This window comes from Sprattus sprattus (genome assembly GCF_963457725.1).
Source record: "Sprattus sprattus genome assembly, chromosome: 11".
Classification (NCBI taxonomy): Eukaryota; Metazoa; Chordata; class Actinopteri; order Clupeiformes; family Clupeidae; genus Sprattus; species Sprattus sprattus.
The window spans coordinates 18,853,072-18,869,889 of NC_137909.1; the positions used below are offsets into that span (position 1 = coordinate 18,853,072).

The following is a 16,818-nucleotide window of genomic DNA, read 5'->3' on the forward strand; positions in this document are numbered from 1 at the left end:
TGCCCCTCAGGGGGAGGGGTTTAAACAATGTGTTTGTTGATTCACCGATTCCCTGGTTCCTGTCTCAGGAGCATTCACTGCTGTTAATGATTTCAGGCAGCCTAGTAGATTCTAGTGGAAAAACCCTTGGATGTCCGTGCGAATCATGTTTCTTCGATTTTATTTGAAATATTTAACACAATAGAAAACATTTACGCAATTAACACAGCTGCCTAGGTTTTGTTTTTATTCCTGTAATATATCTGGGGTAATATAGCATACACCAGACAGTTGAATTCACAAGCTTGTGGGTTTATTTAGCACTTAAACTAACCAGCTGCACACCACTTTTGCACTTTACATGCTACACATTTAACAAATATGTCTTTCAAGCTGACAAGTCAATTTTGATGGCCTTGATGGTTTTATTAAAGTGAATGTGTTCAAAGTAAAAAAAAAAATTCTATTAAATAATAGTATTTTGATTTAAATATACTTCCTTTGTGTCTATTCTACATTTTTACATTTAAATGTCCATTATTACGAGCTTCAGTCTTAAGTCTTAATTGTAAAGAATCACAGCAAATTGTGTGATTAAGGTTTTTTTTATTGATTGACAGCACTAGTTGTTTTGTGTGTGTGCGTTTTCTTACCTTTAGTTATGCTAAGAGTGTTGTCCCCGCTCGCCACAAAGTCGTACAGTGCCACAAACAAGTTTGGGTCATTTTCGCTCGGTCCCGCAAGCAGGTTCTCCTTGGAGTTCCAACGGGCCGCTTCTGACAAACCCTGGGGCTCAAAGTCAGGTCTCTGGAGAGCTTCTGCAACAGGGGAGGACATGTAACCACATTAAATCACACAGAAGACACTGAGCCATTTCAATCATACAAACACACAGACACTAGAACAAAGGGCATAACACAGGAGCACAGAAGCAAAGGAGAAATACAATTACAATTTGAAAATATCAAATCATTAATAAGACAAGGGGCAGTTACTGGGTCAATTGTTTTCATTCAATTCATTCACATTTGAGAAATGTTATCATAAGCATGAAACAATGGAAAGAATGGTCCAAACAGGACAGGAGTACAGGGTGGAAAAACCAATCCCCTTTACAAGTAAACACTAGCCTGGATACCAGCCTGAACTCCGCCCACAAAATTTTTGGGCTGGGAGATTCAGTCTGGAATCGAGTTAGTTGGGAGAGATTTAACGTTTCAAAAAGGTTGAAACGCAATCTAAACCAATCAAATTGTAAGGGCGGGCTTTATACGTTGATGGACAGATAGATAGAATATACCGGAATATACATCGAACAAAGATGGCGCCGTCTCGGGAGCTTAGTGGGACATATTTTATATGATTTAAGCTATCTACACGACTTTTTTATGTCTACATTGACTCGGTTAGTTGTGTATACGCAAAACGAGTGTTGCCGAGGATTTTAGGTCCTAACTAAAGCACTCTAGACCATTATTGATCGGTTATGCTAACGCGTTGGCCAGGCATATCTCAGCAGATATTGACAGCGCATTCATTTTGAAAGAGGAACAGAGAAACGCGATCAAGGCATTTGTCGATTGAAAAGATGTTTTTGCCGTCCTTCCTACGGGAGCAGGTAAAAGTTTAATCTGTCAGATGGTAATACTACGTTGCGCTGATTGGTTCTAGGTATCCAATTCAGCGAAGAGGAATTTTCTTTCCTGGTTCGTTGAAACACGCCCCATAATCACAGCCCAATTGTCCGATCTCAGACTCATATTCTGACTAGAATTATGAGTATGACATCGTCAGGCTAAGTAAACACTGGATTACACCACAATCAGACACGTGGTAGCATGTTAAAGCTTCAGTTTATCCACCAAAAAGAGTCAACCTCAATGTTCGGTCCAAAAAATGACATTTGGGCTAGCGGCAGCTTCAATAATCTTTAATTCATGAATTTTTTACTAAATGATAACCATAACGCGAACAGTATATGGGAACCGTTTCTTTCATGTGATACCACTCGACAATTGTCTGAACAGTAGTCAGTGATCTTAATAGGCTCACTAGTCAGTGATCTGAATAGGCTCACTCAGTTGGCTTGACACCTGCATGGCCAGCAAGATAAGAAGACCTCCACAACTGCGTCACAAGAGGGTGCAGGAGTGTGTGGAGGGACATGCCACATTCCTTGCATGCTTCACTTTGAGAAACAGAAGGCATAACCTCAACCTCAACCTCAACAAGACACCAACCGTGCATAACAGCAATCGTTTTCAGCACATTTAACTTTCCAGAGTTTACAAGCCATTCGCTAAGATAGAACTTTCTAAAATAGGCGCTCCCAAATCAGTCGCAATTACCTTGAGTGGTTTGGTCTCTCAGGCAGCTGAATAGGTTACTTGTGCCCCTTGTGTTAAAAAGAGCAGGTGCTCCATTATGGCACATTTTTGTGCCCCTTTCTGATGTCAGCAACCAGGTGGCGTGCCAATGTTATTTCAGTTCACTGCAGTAACCGAGTGAATCTTTCACACTGATTCAATGATCCCAAGTTAAAACAAATGTCACTGATTGCACAGATGTGGTGCTGGAAAAGAGGAGAGGCAAAGTTCACTTCTGTAAAAAAATAAAATTACGCTTTACATAACCACACAGATTGGGCCTTGATGCCGGATGTCATGTATGAAATGTTAGTGAATAGATATTGCATTTTAATATTGAATACAGTGTATGTACAAACACTCACTGATTCCATGAAAAAAAGTAGTAGGAATTGAAAGGCCTACAGCCAACCTCTTGAACCTTATTCAACATAAGAGTTAAGAGGGGAGGGGGCAAATTAGCCAGCTGAAGTGTTTCTGTTTCCTTATGTGCTAGTCAGAGATAAAGGCCAAACGAAAAACCAAAGTGCAAAAAGGAACCTTGAAGCAACGGATGGCAGCTTCCGGGCACACTAGGGTGAGTGTCAGGAAGAGCAACACTACTGGGTTTTCCCAGTCAGCCCTTTCCTCTGCGCATCAATAATGAAACTCCACTTAAATCATTAAGTAACTACATGACTTAATACAAAATGCAACAGCTGACCAAATAGAATTCTGCTGAATGATTCAAGCTAAAGTTCCTGTTCCATGAGAGCACACGACTTGTTGCCTAAGGCCTGTAGGTATAGAACGGTCATGAAATGCTACTTCTGGAGTTTGAGGTTGGTGTTCTTGTTGGGCTAACTTTAAATAGGACTTCTTGCTTGCTGTGGACCAATGAAAAGCATGCATATCTAAAAGTCAATCTAAAAGTGCAATTCTACATGCAGACAATCTGAAAAGTACTCAGTATTACAATAGTGTTATTGGCCATAATGCACCCTCAGCACACTTATGTGCGCATTGACTTTGGATTCTCTTTCATAACAGGAAAAACAACCGGCATCCTCAATGGCACGGCGCTCACTTTCCCCAGAAAATATGTCAAGTGGAGTCGAGGCATTTTCCTGGCCCTGGTGCTCTGTGTGATATGATGACGACATTAGGAGGTAATAATCTGAGATGGGATCTTTAATAAAGGCACAGTGCAGTCGGTAAACCTCCTCTTAAGCGCAGCTAGGCCGGCCTCTCATTTCCTGCAGCACCGAGGCTTTGTTTTCAATTATAGGCCGGTGACTGGCTCTGGTTTCTTTAGAGGAGGGCAAACCAGCTGCAACGTACATAGAGGTTTTATGTTTAAGTTAGGCAAGCCAGACATTACCACTACGACACAAATCATGCCCATTTGAAGTGTACATAGATTGTTATTTCACAAAGTTTGCAAAAGTGTGGTGATAAGGTAGGATAAAAAAGAAAAGACAAAAAGAGATAGAGACGGAATTTAAAGTCCAAATTTAAACTCCTATGGCCTTCTTTCACTAAAGATCGGGATCAGCCAGAGGATTTAAGGAGTTGTAATACTGGGTAAATTGGCAAAAAGAGAACATCAATGCGAAATAGCTCTTAGTAACAGTTGCGCAAGTACACATAAAATAAATAAAAATGACTTTTAAACACGTCATGAAATATTGTCCCTAGTTCAGCCCTGCCCCATTTCAGTACTGAACTGAGCCTGGTTGGGCCATGGCCCTGGTCCAGTCTCAGAAATGGAAATGAAGAAAAAAGTCCCAGACACCAGGGATTTACCCCATAGTGCAAATGCACCAAAGAGAGACAAATGGAATTTAAAGCAAGGCCAGTCCTGTGACTCCATTCAAAGTAAATTAATGTCATTCAAATCCAACTGTCCTCACACTTCCCCAAGGTGCCCCCCCAGCCCCCTTTCATAACACATAACCTCAGGGCCATCCACACTTCTCTCCAACCAGTCCGCCGAGTCATGGGACAGATAGTCAGATGTCATCACTTGCAGGCGAGCCCAGTGAAGGGCGCCTTTAAACCCTTCAGCCGCCCTGTAACACTCTAGGGTCCAGTGGGGCACAATTAACATTCCTGAGGAGGTCCTGATAAGAGAAAGTGGCTAAACTGGCGCTCTGCTAACTACCCTGGTTGAGAACAGAAGCGTAAGGGTTTATGGGATTCCAAAATGCATAATGGACCCTCCAATGACAGGCCCAACACCAACCCAATTCATACTGCCTATCTCCAATGGAAGTTGTAAACTTCTCTCACACACTTTCAAGTAAGCAGCAAGTGAGTGCAGCAGAAACCAACTGATAGCATGCAACAGTAGAAATGGGAATGGATTCAATTCCCAAAAAATCACTAAAACACTAAAAACTTCACTCTGCTTTGAATGCTTTGAATAACTGTGTAAAATAGTAAACACATATTACCACAACTACCAGTTCTAAGGAAGCATGCTGCTCTGAGCTCTCTGTGTTTAAAAGCTGTCCTTCGTGAATGGCAGGAAACGGGACTACAATGAAGTGGATGTAAATCGTGGAAAGTATCTGTGTGCGAGAGAATGTGTTCTGGATAAGGGCATCTGGCGTGGACAACCGGCAATGATGACCAAAGATAAACAAACGGAAGAACTGGCTGATTCCCCTCTGAAGAGAACAGGGGGATGGGAGGGAGAAATAAGGCGAAAGAGAGAGGAGGCAGACGGCTTTCCACACAACAACAGAGAAAACTAAGTTTTGGCAATAATGGAAAAAAGTTTTGTTGTGTTTTGGCCTTTCATCCACACGATAACTGCGTTAATTGCAACTGCAATAATATATGCAATATATTTTACTGCAAATGTATTAAAACGTATTCAAGTGAAGAATCTTTTGAAATGCAAAGCAAAGAGAGGGAAAGGGAAAATTATGAGAAAGAGAGAAAGAAGCAAAGGGAAAGAGAAAGGGAGGTAAGATTGCCATCATGATGATTATGATAAGATGTTCAAAGAATTGAGGGAACTTAAATTTAAGTTAAGAGGAAGAAGGGTGTGTGTATACCTATGTTTCGCCTCGTGGCAAGCTGCAGGACTAGGCACACCACATGGTGTTGCTCCCCTGGCTCAAAATGCCTCTACCATTAGTGATGTGTGACACCAGGCTGAGACATACACCATGACAGAAGGCTCGTTGGAGGAATGGGGGGGTGGGGGGGCACAGGAAGCCCGGAGAGGTGAGCAAAAACAGAGCAAGTGGCAGAGAAACGCAGGGAAGGAGCAAGCCAGAGAAGCCTATAAATGCACTTAGCAGAGGCCTCGGCCCAGGAACACAGAGGGGGGAGAAACACTTCCAGCTAAACTGAGGCAAGGCGCCAAAAGTGATCAAAGTTGCTAGGAACTTGCGTCCCTCCAAAACATTTGCTTGAGTGCCAAGCAGCACATGGACTTACTTTAAACAAAACCTTGAGTGGCCAGAGAGAGTAGGACAGTTGACTTCACGGTTCAGAGAAAACGACAATCCAAATCAACGTCCTTACTATAAAATTACTTTTGACAGATTTTTAAGCATTTAAACTTATAAGCTACTAAAAGGAATAATTCCCCCCCAACAAAAAAGGAAAAAGGGAAAAAAAATCTTTGTTTGTGACTCTCGTCTGTGATTACCTTCAGTGGATGATGCAAGTCTAATCACACCACAGATCTCCAACACATAACCACCAGTTTTATGTGCCATCTGGGCTCCGTCCCACCATGCTAGCTAAGGGGGCTCAGCAATGGCTATCCCATGTAACAGGGAGACAAACACCCAAAAAGCCTCAGAATTCATACTTAATTACTGCAGGCCAAATCTTGGCCAATAAGAAAGTGGGAACAGACACATCAACTTACTAAGAAAGATATGAGGGGCTAATCTAGTGGAATGGAATCTCATTGAATGTGGACGATTATACAAAGCCCTTTCGACCTCTGTGCAGTGGGAAGGATGTCAAATTTGTAGTTAAGGCCACTAATACAGTGCTTCATTAATCAAGCTTTGCTTTGCAGACAGGAGTCTTGTACTACAGTTAATACATTTTCCTCCTTCAGTCCACAAGTCTCCAAGGCCATTTAGTCCATTTAGTTGTCCTTGCGCAATCCAAGCACATGGTGCGCTTTTGGACGAACTGCCGTCAAAAATCAATTACACTGACAAGGCAGTTGAAATGTCAGCAGCCCGTTTCCTAGAATTCTGGATTCAGTAAACTAATCTGGTCGACACTCAAAGATCAACCAATAAATACTGAGGTAATTTTCATCCCTCCAGGCCTAACAAAATGAAAACATTAGATTGTCCAATTGCATCCTCAGAGTAATCTACTCTGGTTTGAACTCTTGTTCATCCCTCAACTATGTAAAATACAAAATAATCTGCCAAAATCATAGATCTGTGGGGGCTTTGAAACAAGGGCAAAAGTACTGTTCTGTAGCTAGACCACTGAAAAAGCTTTGGGCAAAACAAAAAGTAAAGAGCGAACAGGCAGGAATCAGATTTCCTTGTATTCTCTCCTCCCTTGTTTTTTTTCCTCTCTTTCTTTTCGCGGAGAGCCAGTGTGTCTAGCTTCGATCTCCCTCCCCTAAGCTCTCTCCCCCTCCTCCACTTTTCCAAGCTTGGGCTTCGGAGAGGTTTTTGAGGCCTCGAAAAGGAACGGCACCATCTTCTTTTCCTTTACCAAGAGATAATCACCTTAACCACCTTACTCTCTAGCAACTCCAAATATGTTTCACAATCTTTCCATGAGCTACACCGCCAAGACACGTACCAACACAGACGCACAAACACTTAAGACATACACACACATGCAAACTAGTCTTTAGCCAGCTGTTCCACCACTGTCCCGTGTGAGTTCTTACCTTCAAAGTAGTAACTAGAGGCAGATGAGAGGCCTTTCTTAGATTTACACCCCACCAATTTCAGGCAAATCTCCAACATTTTCATTTGCCTTATTTCGCTTCCACTCTTTAAAGAAATCCACCTCCTTGCCACTACTTATCCAAAGCTGGTGGGCTGGAAAAAAACAACAAAATTTAGGTCTGAAGTCAAACTGACAACAGCCTTAAAAACTCACAAAAGTGAGCTTAAAACAGTGAGGTTGTTGTCCCGTTAACACAAGCGTTCCAGGCTAGTCCAAGTTCTCCCTTTTTAACAGAGCACTTCAAAAAACCGAACTTAGCTGCTCAGCTTTCAGTCCGAGGCGCTCCATTTTTTTTCCAGACCAGTAAAGAGTTCGGTTTCTCTCCCAAAATGGGGGAAGAAAAGAAAAGGAGGAACAAAAAAAAGCTACTCCAAACAGACCAGCTTATCCTCGCTTGAAAGCCGTGCGTGGCTGGCAGATGTGCGAGTTAGTTGCGGGCACTGGAGGGCCGTCCCCGCGGTGCCATTGCGCTGTCCTGTCCTGTCCCGTCGGCGGCGGCGTCGGTTAGCGGGAGAAGCACAGGGCCACGCTAGTGCTGCACTCTGCCAACAAAGGGGCCCTTTCAGCCACTGCTGCTCGCTGGACTGAATGACATCAGCTGGCTGGATCCTCCCACCTCTCCCAATACACGCACACACTCAAACACACACTCACAGAGCCACACATACATACACACACGCACACACGTCGAGACTCAGAGGGGGGAAAAAGCAGCCCTCATATCCACAGAGAGGGGAGACACACAGACGGAACCCCTCATCAAAACACAGGCGAGCTTTACCAAACGACACGCCACGGAGGAGCATTCCACACACTAGGCTCTGTCTTTGTCCCTCTGTTTGAGAAGTCAGAAGGCAAAGTTTGAGGAGAGAGCAGAGGGAGGCCCCTCCCACTAAAAAACCACCAGCTCCCTCTCCTCAACTCCTCCTTCTCCTCCCCCCTCCTTTATCCTTCCTCCCCCTCTCCCCAGCGGTTCTCTTTCCCTCCCCCTCCTCCTCCACCACCCCCACCACATCATCCCTTCTTCTTTCTCTCCCCCTGCTAAGCTCTGATCTGAAATGTTTACACATTTGAGAGAATGGGCATTGGAACCAGGACTAGCTTGACAAACTGCACAGCTTGGCTCAAACCGTACCCAAAGAATAATATACACTCATACACACTCACAATCCTCTCCCTTCATTTCAAAGTTTTTTTTTTACTCCACAACCTTTGCCTAGCCAGAGGTTACAACGACCTTGATTAACAGTAGTCCCCAATAAGAAAAGCCCAGATGTAAAAAAAGGTCTAAGCATGTATGTCAAAAACAAACGAGTGCAGAGCTCAGATGCTGTTGCGACAGTTATTCCCTCAGCTCTCCTTGAGGCTGGTCTGACTGATACTTAAACATGGTTTGTGGTTAAGACAGTAACACCATGAATCCTCTGTGCAGGAACTTAACACAGATGAGCAATTCAAATAAAATATGAACTGGCGGAACTTTAGTTTCCTGCTAGTGTTTTTTATTTTGGATAGAAGGGTACAAGGAAAATAGAACACACAACAAGCCATTTCTCTTAACACCAGTACTTACTACACTATTTAATCACAGGAAGCAATCAAACAAAGGCATCTGGGTAGCAGGCTTCCTCAATATGTTCCATCATCATAGAGTCATCATAATGACACAGTGGACACAGTGTTTACATTTTAGGAGATCAAGAGACAAAAACATCATTCAATCCATCAATGCAAGAGAATGAATGTGGTACCAATGCACTGGTTATCCATCCATGCAATATGATATCTCATAACGGAGCCATAGAGAACCAGCTACAGTTAACATTCCTGTGTTCTGTGTACTATATAAACAAATGGAGTAATCTACACCATGATAAGGTAAAAGAAAAAAAACACACATCCACTCTTGTGGTGAACCTACCTATAGCATTCTAGATCTATGGATGGAATCCGCCTAAGTTTCCAGAACAACATGACATTCTGACGTTGAGATTCCAGAACCACAAATGAAAATGTAAGGTATTTAGAATCCTCCAATTCCAATGCTTTTCTTAGCTGCATGAAAATGGAGATGAGACTGAGAACTCTGAGGCAGGGAGTTCAAACCACATTCTCAACACAGTTCTCAACTAGACATCTGGTTAAATAAAGACATGTGAAAGCCTTTTTTCAACGTATCCATGGTATGGCACAAACTTTTTCAAACCAACCAAGTATCTCAGGATAAATGGTTGTTATTGTGAAATGCAGCCATTGATTATGCTCACAGCTGTACTGGACTGATGTGGATTTCAGATCTGGGTTTTGCATGACACCTCTAACCAAAAATACACTCATTATGACATTAGCCTTTTCAGCCCATCTAATGGCTAAATTATTGAAAAAAGATCTACCACCACACCAAAACGTTTACATCCAAATCCATCCAAAATTCCATCCTTCCTAAAACGCCCAAGCCAGATAAACTTGTTGACCTGGTGCTTTTGAGGGAAATGGGTTTTCAGGACGAGGCTGAAAGTTAAGTATTAGTTCTTCTGGGTCCCATCCACTGAGGGTGAGATCACAGATATTAGTGCACTTGAGCTGGTGACTCCAGACTGGCGGGAACCCTGGGCCACTCTAGAGCCCAGAAGCATTCTAGCTGGCAGGAAGGCTGACTGGCTCTCCGAGTGGCTGGCGGGCTGGCTAACGCACACACTCATTCCCTCAAATTTCCAGCTAACAGATTAGAAAGTGGGGGTTTATAAAAAACAAAAATGAGGATGAGGACAGTGAAATTTGTCCATACCACAGGGAAAGAATTTCTGCCTGAAGCCGTAGCCACAGTAACAAGACCGGTGGACAAGGGCTCAGGTGTCTCGTGTGTGCCAGGCAAGGTGGCAGACTTGAACATATATACACAGGGCAGGTATGCAACATATAATTTGGAATGATCTCACACCCAACATATAGTAGCCACATCCGCGGAACATTCAGGTCCGCATACAGTGGGCATGATGCAAGTGTTGTCATCAGTATGGTGCGGAAGAGTTGAGTCCAGCACAGACCTGTCCATGTTGACCGTGCAAGCGATTTTCAAAGCACTTTATGACTGCGCGAACACATGTTTGGTCTATACCTGGGCCTTAAGGGTGCAAAAAATAGATTTGACTGTAACCAACAGCCCTGGTGAATTCATAAACACTGCAAGGCTTTGAGATCTGCTACTGTTTTTCCAAGCATTACTGGACCATGATGACAGGCATAGGAAGAAATACAGCATTTTGGTTGCGTTTTTGGTTGCGTTTTCAATCCCTCTATGTGCCAAAACTGGGGCTTACTCATAATGTTTTTCCTTAGCCAGTCCTGGATTGCATCAGGCGTCGGCAGGAACAGGGTTCTTGACCCTCTTCCACACACACATATGCACGCACACACACACACACTCACACTTAAGATTATAACCCCGATAACATTTCCTTAGCCCGTCGAGTACCCCTCGAAATGAGTCAGATTCTTTTGCAACATTCTGGGCCAGCTGAGTGCTTGTGTGAGCTCACTGCATGCCTACATGCACGATAATCGCCTGAGTCGCAACTTGTGAGCAACAGCGGCCATCACTCAAAGAGACACCGTGTGGCTTCTCCCGAATTTCAGAGAGAGAGACTGAAGGCGAAGAGAGGAGGAGAGAAATGGAGAGAAAAAAAAAATTAAGGGGAAAAAAAAAAAGGTTGCAGATGGAGAAACATGAAGCAGATTGTTTAGTGATGAGCTCATAGGAGAATCACTCCATAGCGATTTATATAATCCCCCTCTCAGTATGTTAACAGTTAGCTGACGTACACAGTATGGTCTTGGGCCTTTTCCTTTTTTTCGTAATGCCCCCCTCCCCTTCCACCCACCTCCTACTACTTCTTCACTTGCCTCATTTTCTTCCAGCTTTTTCCGAAGCCCACGGCACAGATGGATGGAGAACAACGAAGAAGAAAAGAACACCTTCGGAAGGAGGAGGCCATTCCATTTTAGAATCAGAGCCTCATAAAGCAAACACACACACATGAAAATTACACCTTACGGTTATGAAGCCATCTGCACAATCCTACCTCCACAAAACTCCTCTGCCTTTCATTACAGGGTCACCAAAGCCACTTTACTGCATGATGCATTGTTTCTGTCGAGTGTAACATCCTGTTCTGAAAACGTCCACGGACTGTATAACCAGACCAAGAATCGCCTGTGAAATCTCATAACTATGAGCGTGAGTTATGCAGGGGAATGGGAAGGGAGACAGGAGGCTCCTGTACAGTGTCTATGATGACACTTAGAATACGTTTTAATGGTGCACATATCAGCCTTATGGCCTTTTAATGTGAAAAGGCTATAGCCGAGGCTGAACAGAAAACAGCTTCAAACGCTGTCCTTAATCTATATGAACTGCTGCTGTGGCAACGTATCCCTTGAGTGGCACAAACCAAGCAGCGATCGTCAAAACAAAAGGGAAATACTGGGCCTGCAATGTGGCCGTGTAAAAAAGAGCAAATAAAAAGGCTGTGTTGCCCAGTGTTATTTTTTACAGTGCGGTCCTAAAGCTCGCTATTAACAGACAAACTCCATGACAGACTCACACTCGCACACAAACACACAAATCACGCGAAGAAAGTGAAACCTGACACTGTATAACAATGTCAGAAATGCCAGCCAGCCAGAATCCTCGCCCTGAGCCCGCCCACTCTGGTCAGGGTAGCGCAAGGCATTGGCCTAATTCCACCAGAGAATTTTAATTAGAAGTAAGGAGGAGAGAGAGGAGAGCAAAGGAGAGGAGAGGCACCCCAGCTGTAGGTAATATCTGCATCAGGCTCTGATTCTCCCTCCGTCGGCTGACCCCAACCCAGCCAAGACCAGCACAGCACAGACACTCTTCCAAACACACAAGCAACACCTCTTCAGCACCTCACCTTTCCTTCAGCATCATCGCAGCCTCTCTCTCCACACCCTTCTCCCCTATCCTCGCCTCTCGTCCTGCATCGTGTCAGACGCCAAGCAATCCAACCAGATACATACAAGTGTTTACTCAGGCAGTTCTGGAGAATGCTGTCTGGGCGTCTGAGGGGGGAGGATATGGAAGGCATGGCGAGGGGCTTATGGAGTTGGGTTTTGAGTTCCACGTTGTTGCCACTGCTGCTGTTTGCTAAGGCACACATGCAACAAGAGAGGAGGGTGTGGGGGATAATTGGAAACGGGTTTGGGAGCGACTTGGGCATGAATTGAGTTTTATGACTTGTGTGTGTGTGTAAGTAATGGGGGTGGGGAATGTTATGCAGGGGTCAAAGGGTGTAATAAATCAGTTATTGGAGAAACAACAAATGCTTGGCATGCTCATGTTAAAAGTTCACTAAATCTGAGAGTCTGAGTGATTGACATGCGGTGGTTAACCGTGGAGAGAGAGGGGTTAGGTGGCTTGAGGAGGTTGGTCTGGCACAACTTGACCATTTAAAAAGGTTGGGTGGCAAGACAGGTAGTGAAGCCATATGACTTCGGAAACAGAAGACCGACAGAAGACCAAACTGACCAATGGACAGCATAGCAACATGCCCTTCTGTGCACCAAAATAATAATAAGATATCCTTTTTACAGTGATGAACAGTGAGGTTTGGGCACACAGGACACACAGAGCATCGCCTCTTTGCCCGTCACGGTGGTCGAGAGCGTGGTTTGGGTTTCCAACGTGGTGTAGAGGACTGTATGGATCTGGGAATTCCACAGAGGATGCAACACCTGTGTTGGTGCGCCTGTACTCACCTTTGCGGAGATCAAAGCTGGAGCCTGCCATCTATGCACAGGCATCACAATGGCCATGGGTGTATGCACCTCTCGCAACACACACACACACACACACACACACACACACACACACACACACACACTCTCTCACACACAAACAGGGCATCACTGGAATTGTTCAGATCTTACTTCAATTTCAAGGAAATTAAAATGACTGTGGAACACACACTGTGAATGGAGCAACTATGGCCACATCACAATGAGGCCACAAAAAGGCTGTACAAAGTAGTTATCTGTCAGTTATCCTTTGAAGGGTAGTTGAATCTATGACTGACAACAAACCCTACATTTTATGGTCTTTCCACATTTCATTTTTACATAAGATCACACGTGTCAAACACAGACAAAGAAACAAAGGGCCCTTTTCCATCTTAGCAACATGAAACCCCTCTCATGTGATTCCTAGGCCTTGTGATCGCCTGCCCTGTAGCCAGTGTTTTCTATACAGTCCTGTAGGTGACTGTGAGAACTGGTTGTGAGAGGGTGTGTGTGTGGATGAGGTTGACAGAGGACAACCTACTTAGTTGCCATGAAGGTGTAGGGGAGAGAAACTGGAGAAAAGCGATGGCGAAGGCCTGCTCACTCCGTCTGCCTCACATACGTTCCCTCAGCCCATTTCCCTCTCTCTCTTTCCCTTTCTTTCTATCCTAAACTCATTTACTCTCTCCCTCACATGTTCTTCTCTTTTTTGCTTGCATGCTTTCCCTCAGCCCTTCTCTTCTCTCCCCCATCACCATTACCGCATTTCTCTCTCCCTAAATCTGAAAAGACCCCTCACTCGCACCCTCGCTTGCTTACACTTTCCCTTAGCCATCGTCTTTTCAGTTTCTCTCTCCCCCACTTTTGCTAGTTCACTTGCATGTTCTTTTCCTTAGCCCTTCTCTTTTCTTTCTGTCTCCTTCCCTCCATCTCCCTTTCTTTTCCTCTCTCTCTCTCTCTCCCTAACTCTTGCTTGCTCCCTCGATCTGTCTTTCTTTCAGGCTCCCTCAGTCTATGCCTCCCTCCCTGTTGCTTGCGCTCTCTCTCTCTCGGCCCCCTTTCCTTTGTGTCTGAGTGAAACCAGATGCGAAGCAGCTCAGCCCTCCTCCGTCCTGCAGGAGAGTGGGTGAGCACTGGTGCCTACACCAGCCGTGCAAAGCACAGAGAAAGTCTGGTGCTGCGCGCACATGCACACACACACACACACACACGCACACACACACAAGCAGCAGGGATCATCCTCAACCACTAACTGTACTTGGACCATTCAGATGGGGACACTAGAAATGAAGAGGCCTTCACCACTCACAGGGTCTTGATGTAAGAGTAGACGTGGAGCACAATCTGTGGAAGAAAGGCTTTGTGTCCGAGAGCAGAGTGCCACGGAAGGCCCGACACTGCATTCCTCCCTCACACCGACCATGTGTCTGATTTAAGATGTGGAACACACACACACACACACACACACACACACACACACACACACACACACACACACACACACACACACACACACACACACACACACACACACACACACACACCGGCTGGGCCCAGTGTTTCGATTTTAAGAGTGATGTCTGGTTAAGTGAGTCCTACCGTTGCTTTACAGAGGGAAACACACACACACACACACACACACACACACACTCACTCATCTGGGGACTTTTTTTGTGGAATGCTATTGTTTCTGCGGCCCTCCAGAGGGCCGACTGGCCTCCTCATGCTGGCTGTGATGATGAAACCCCGCTCTGCTGCACTGGCTCAGCGCGCCCCAACCCAGGAGAGAAAATGAGTAAGAGACAGCGATACTGCAGGCGAGGGTGTGAAAGGGGGGCAGAAAGAGAAAGCAAGAGAATGATGGAGTGAGAATAGAAAGAGATGTGTGGGGGGGGGGGGGGGGGGGGGTGACAGAATGAGAGGTGAACAAGAGTGTGCATGCATGTGTGTGTTTATGTGTGTGTGTGTGTGAGCAAAAGAGTCAAAAAAAGAGCAAGATGTAGAGCAAAAGAGACCCAGTTTTCTCCCTCCCACCCTTGTCTCCACGGCGACCCACTCTGAGCATCCTGCTCTAAAAACAGAATGAGCACAGGCCCATTCCAACACAGTGGACCACCATGGCTGGACACCAACAACACAGTCGATTGGACATTTAGAGGTGTAACTCTGCTTCACATCTCTACAGCAGTGGCAACACATGATCTCATTTCTACTCCTTCAGGAAAATAGACAAAGACTATGCAAGGGCTTTGGCATTCGTGAATTCTATCTAAACTGTCTAAATTGTCTTAACTGTTAAATTCAGATACTGATATAAATTGTCCCGGTAAATTAAGATACTGATCAACAACACATCTTCGTGTGGTAGCACTTCTTTTTTATGGGTCAAAAATGTAAAGATTTTGTATAACTAAAGATATCTATTTGTACGTTATTTGAACACAGCTCTGTTGCTGTAACTGATATTAACATATGAAACAGATATTAAATCTGTAAAGAAAAGAACAAATATATGTATTTATGGCAAATTGTAAGCAACTTTAAATAACCTTAATCTAAATAAATGTGTTATCCATAAAGCTAACATTAGCCAACTAGTCAGTGGCAAAACAAAAACATACCTGCTGAGTTTTGAACAAGGTTAAGCTGTAGCTATAACTTTTTAACTGTTCATTTGAGCTTGGCCGTAATGAATGACACATTTACTTGTTAACAATTCCAGTAGCTGATATATGGCTTACCTTGGCTGACTTGCTGCTAGCCAACACTAGTTAACATTGTGAATTGTTTAATTAAAGTGAATGGAACTCGAAAGAGAAAATCCTTACGGATAGGCTAAAATTCTGTGAAATCCTTTAGATGCCATTTACGTGAATTTCCATGGCTGAACTCATAATTCCGCAATTGAAAACAGATATTCTGATAGCTCAGCCTTCCTGATGCAACTGTGCTCATCTTTTGGAGAAAATCGCAAGAATGGCAAGAGCACCACATCAAGCAGAGCCTGGATTCTGGCCACAGCTATAAACATTATAGGCAGAATCTGGAGGGTTTTATTTCTTAACACATTTCAAGTGTTGTTCATACAACTCAATGTGCTGGAATTCGGCTTTAAAACTCTCAAATGAAAAAAGATGGATGGGATAAACTGCTGGGAATATAGACTACAGCATTGACAGACTAACTCAAACCACAATGTGCACAACATTCAGAGACACATTATTTCTAATGTCAACTTCATATTTGTATGGGAAAAATGACACGGTGTGCAAACACAAGTTTTCATTATTATCCCACGTTTTTGGCATTCAGACTGTACTCAGTGGGCATCCATTTTAACTGCAGTTCTGTTTCCATTTGAAGGCAGCATAATGACAAAAATAATCTCTAGCATTGATGAAAAATACAGAGTACTCTATAGGATAGGTAGGATATGCTTAGAACACTAGTGGGTGACATCTGCAGGTAGCAAAAAGTGTACCATCAGTATCGTGGCCTTAAGCACTGCTGGCGCTGCCTCTGTAATGTGAGTGTGTCTCTTTGACACTAATGGCAGCAGACAGGGCCATGTACCTCGAGGTTGTTTTCTCTTCCCCTATGTTAAAGGCACGAAGAGGAGTAGACGAACACAGAGAGGAAGAGTGAGTAAAAGACAAAAATGGATACAAAGGATGAAAGCATAGAAAGAGAGAGGGAAAAGAAAGCGAGAGAGAGCAAGCTAGATGAGAACAGTGTAAGA

General features: G+C 44.1%; 1 protein-coding gene across 3 annotated transcripts in view; it reads right to left on the minus strand.

Moving 5' to 3' along the window:
• The window catches only part of abl1 (c-abl oncogene 1, non-receptor tyrosine kinase), a gene marked incomplete at its 5' end in the record, with an annotated part of 41,185 nt that overhangs the window by 16,964 nt on the left and 7,403 nt on the right, over positions 1-16,818 (minus strand). For 2 of the 3 annotated variants that reach the window (XM_080848214.1, XM_080848213.1), the window contains one exon: positions 633-797. In XM_080848214.1, the coding sequence (XP_080704340.1) occupies positions 633-797 (165 nt within the window). Of the gene's footprint in view, positions 1-632; positions 798-7,218; positions 7,319-16,818 lie in introns of those variants that run through there. The other variant, XM_080848215.1, reaches the window with a different exon arrangement.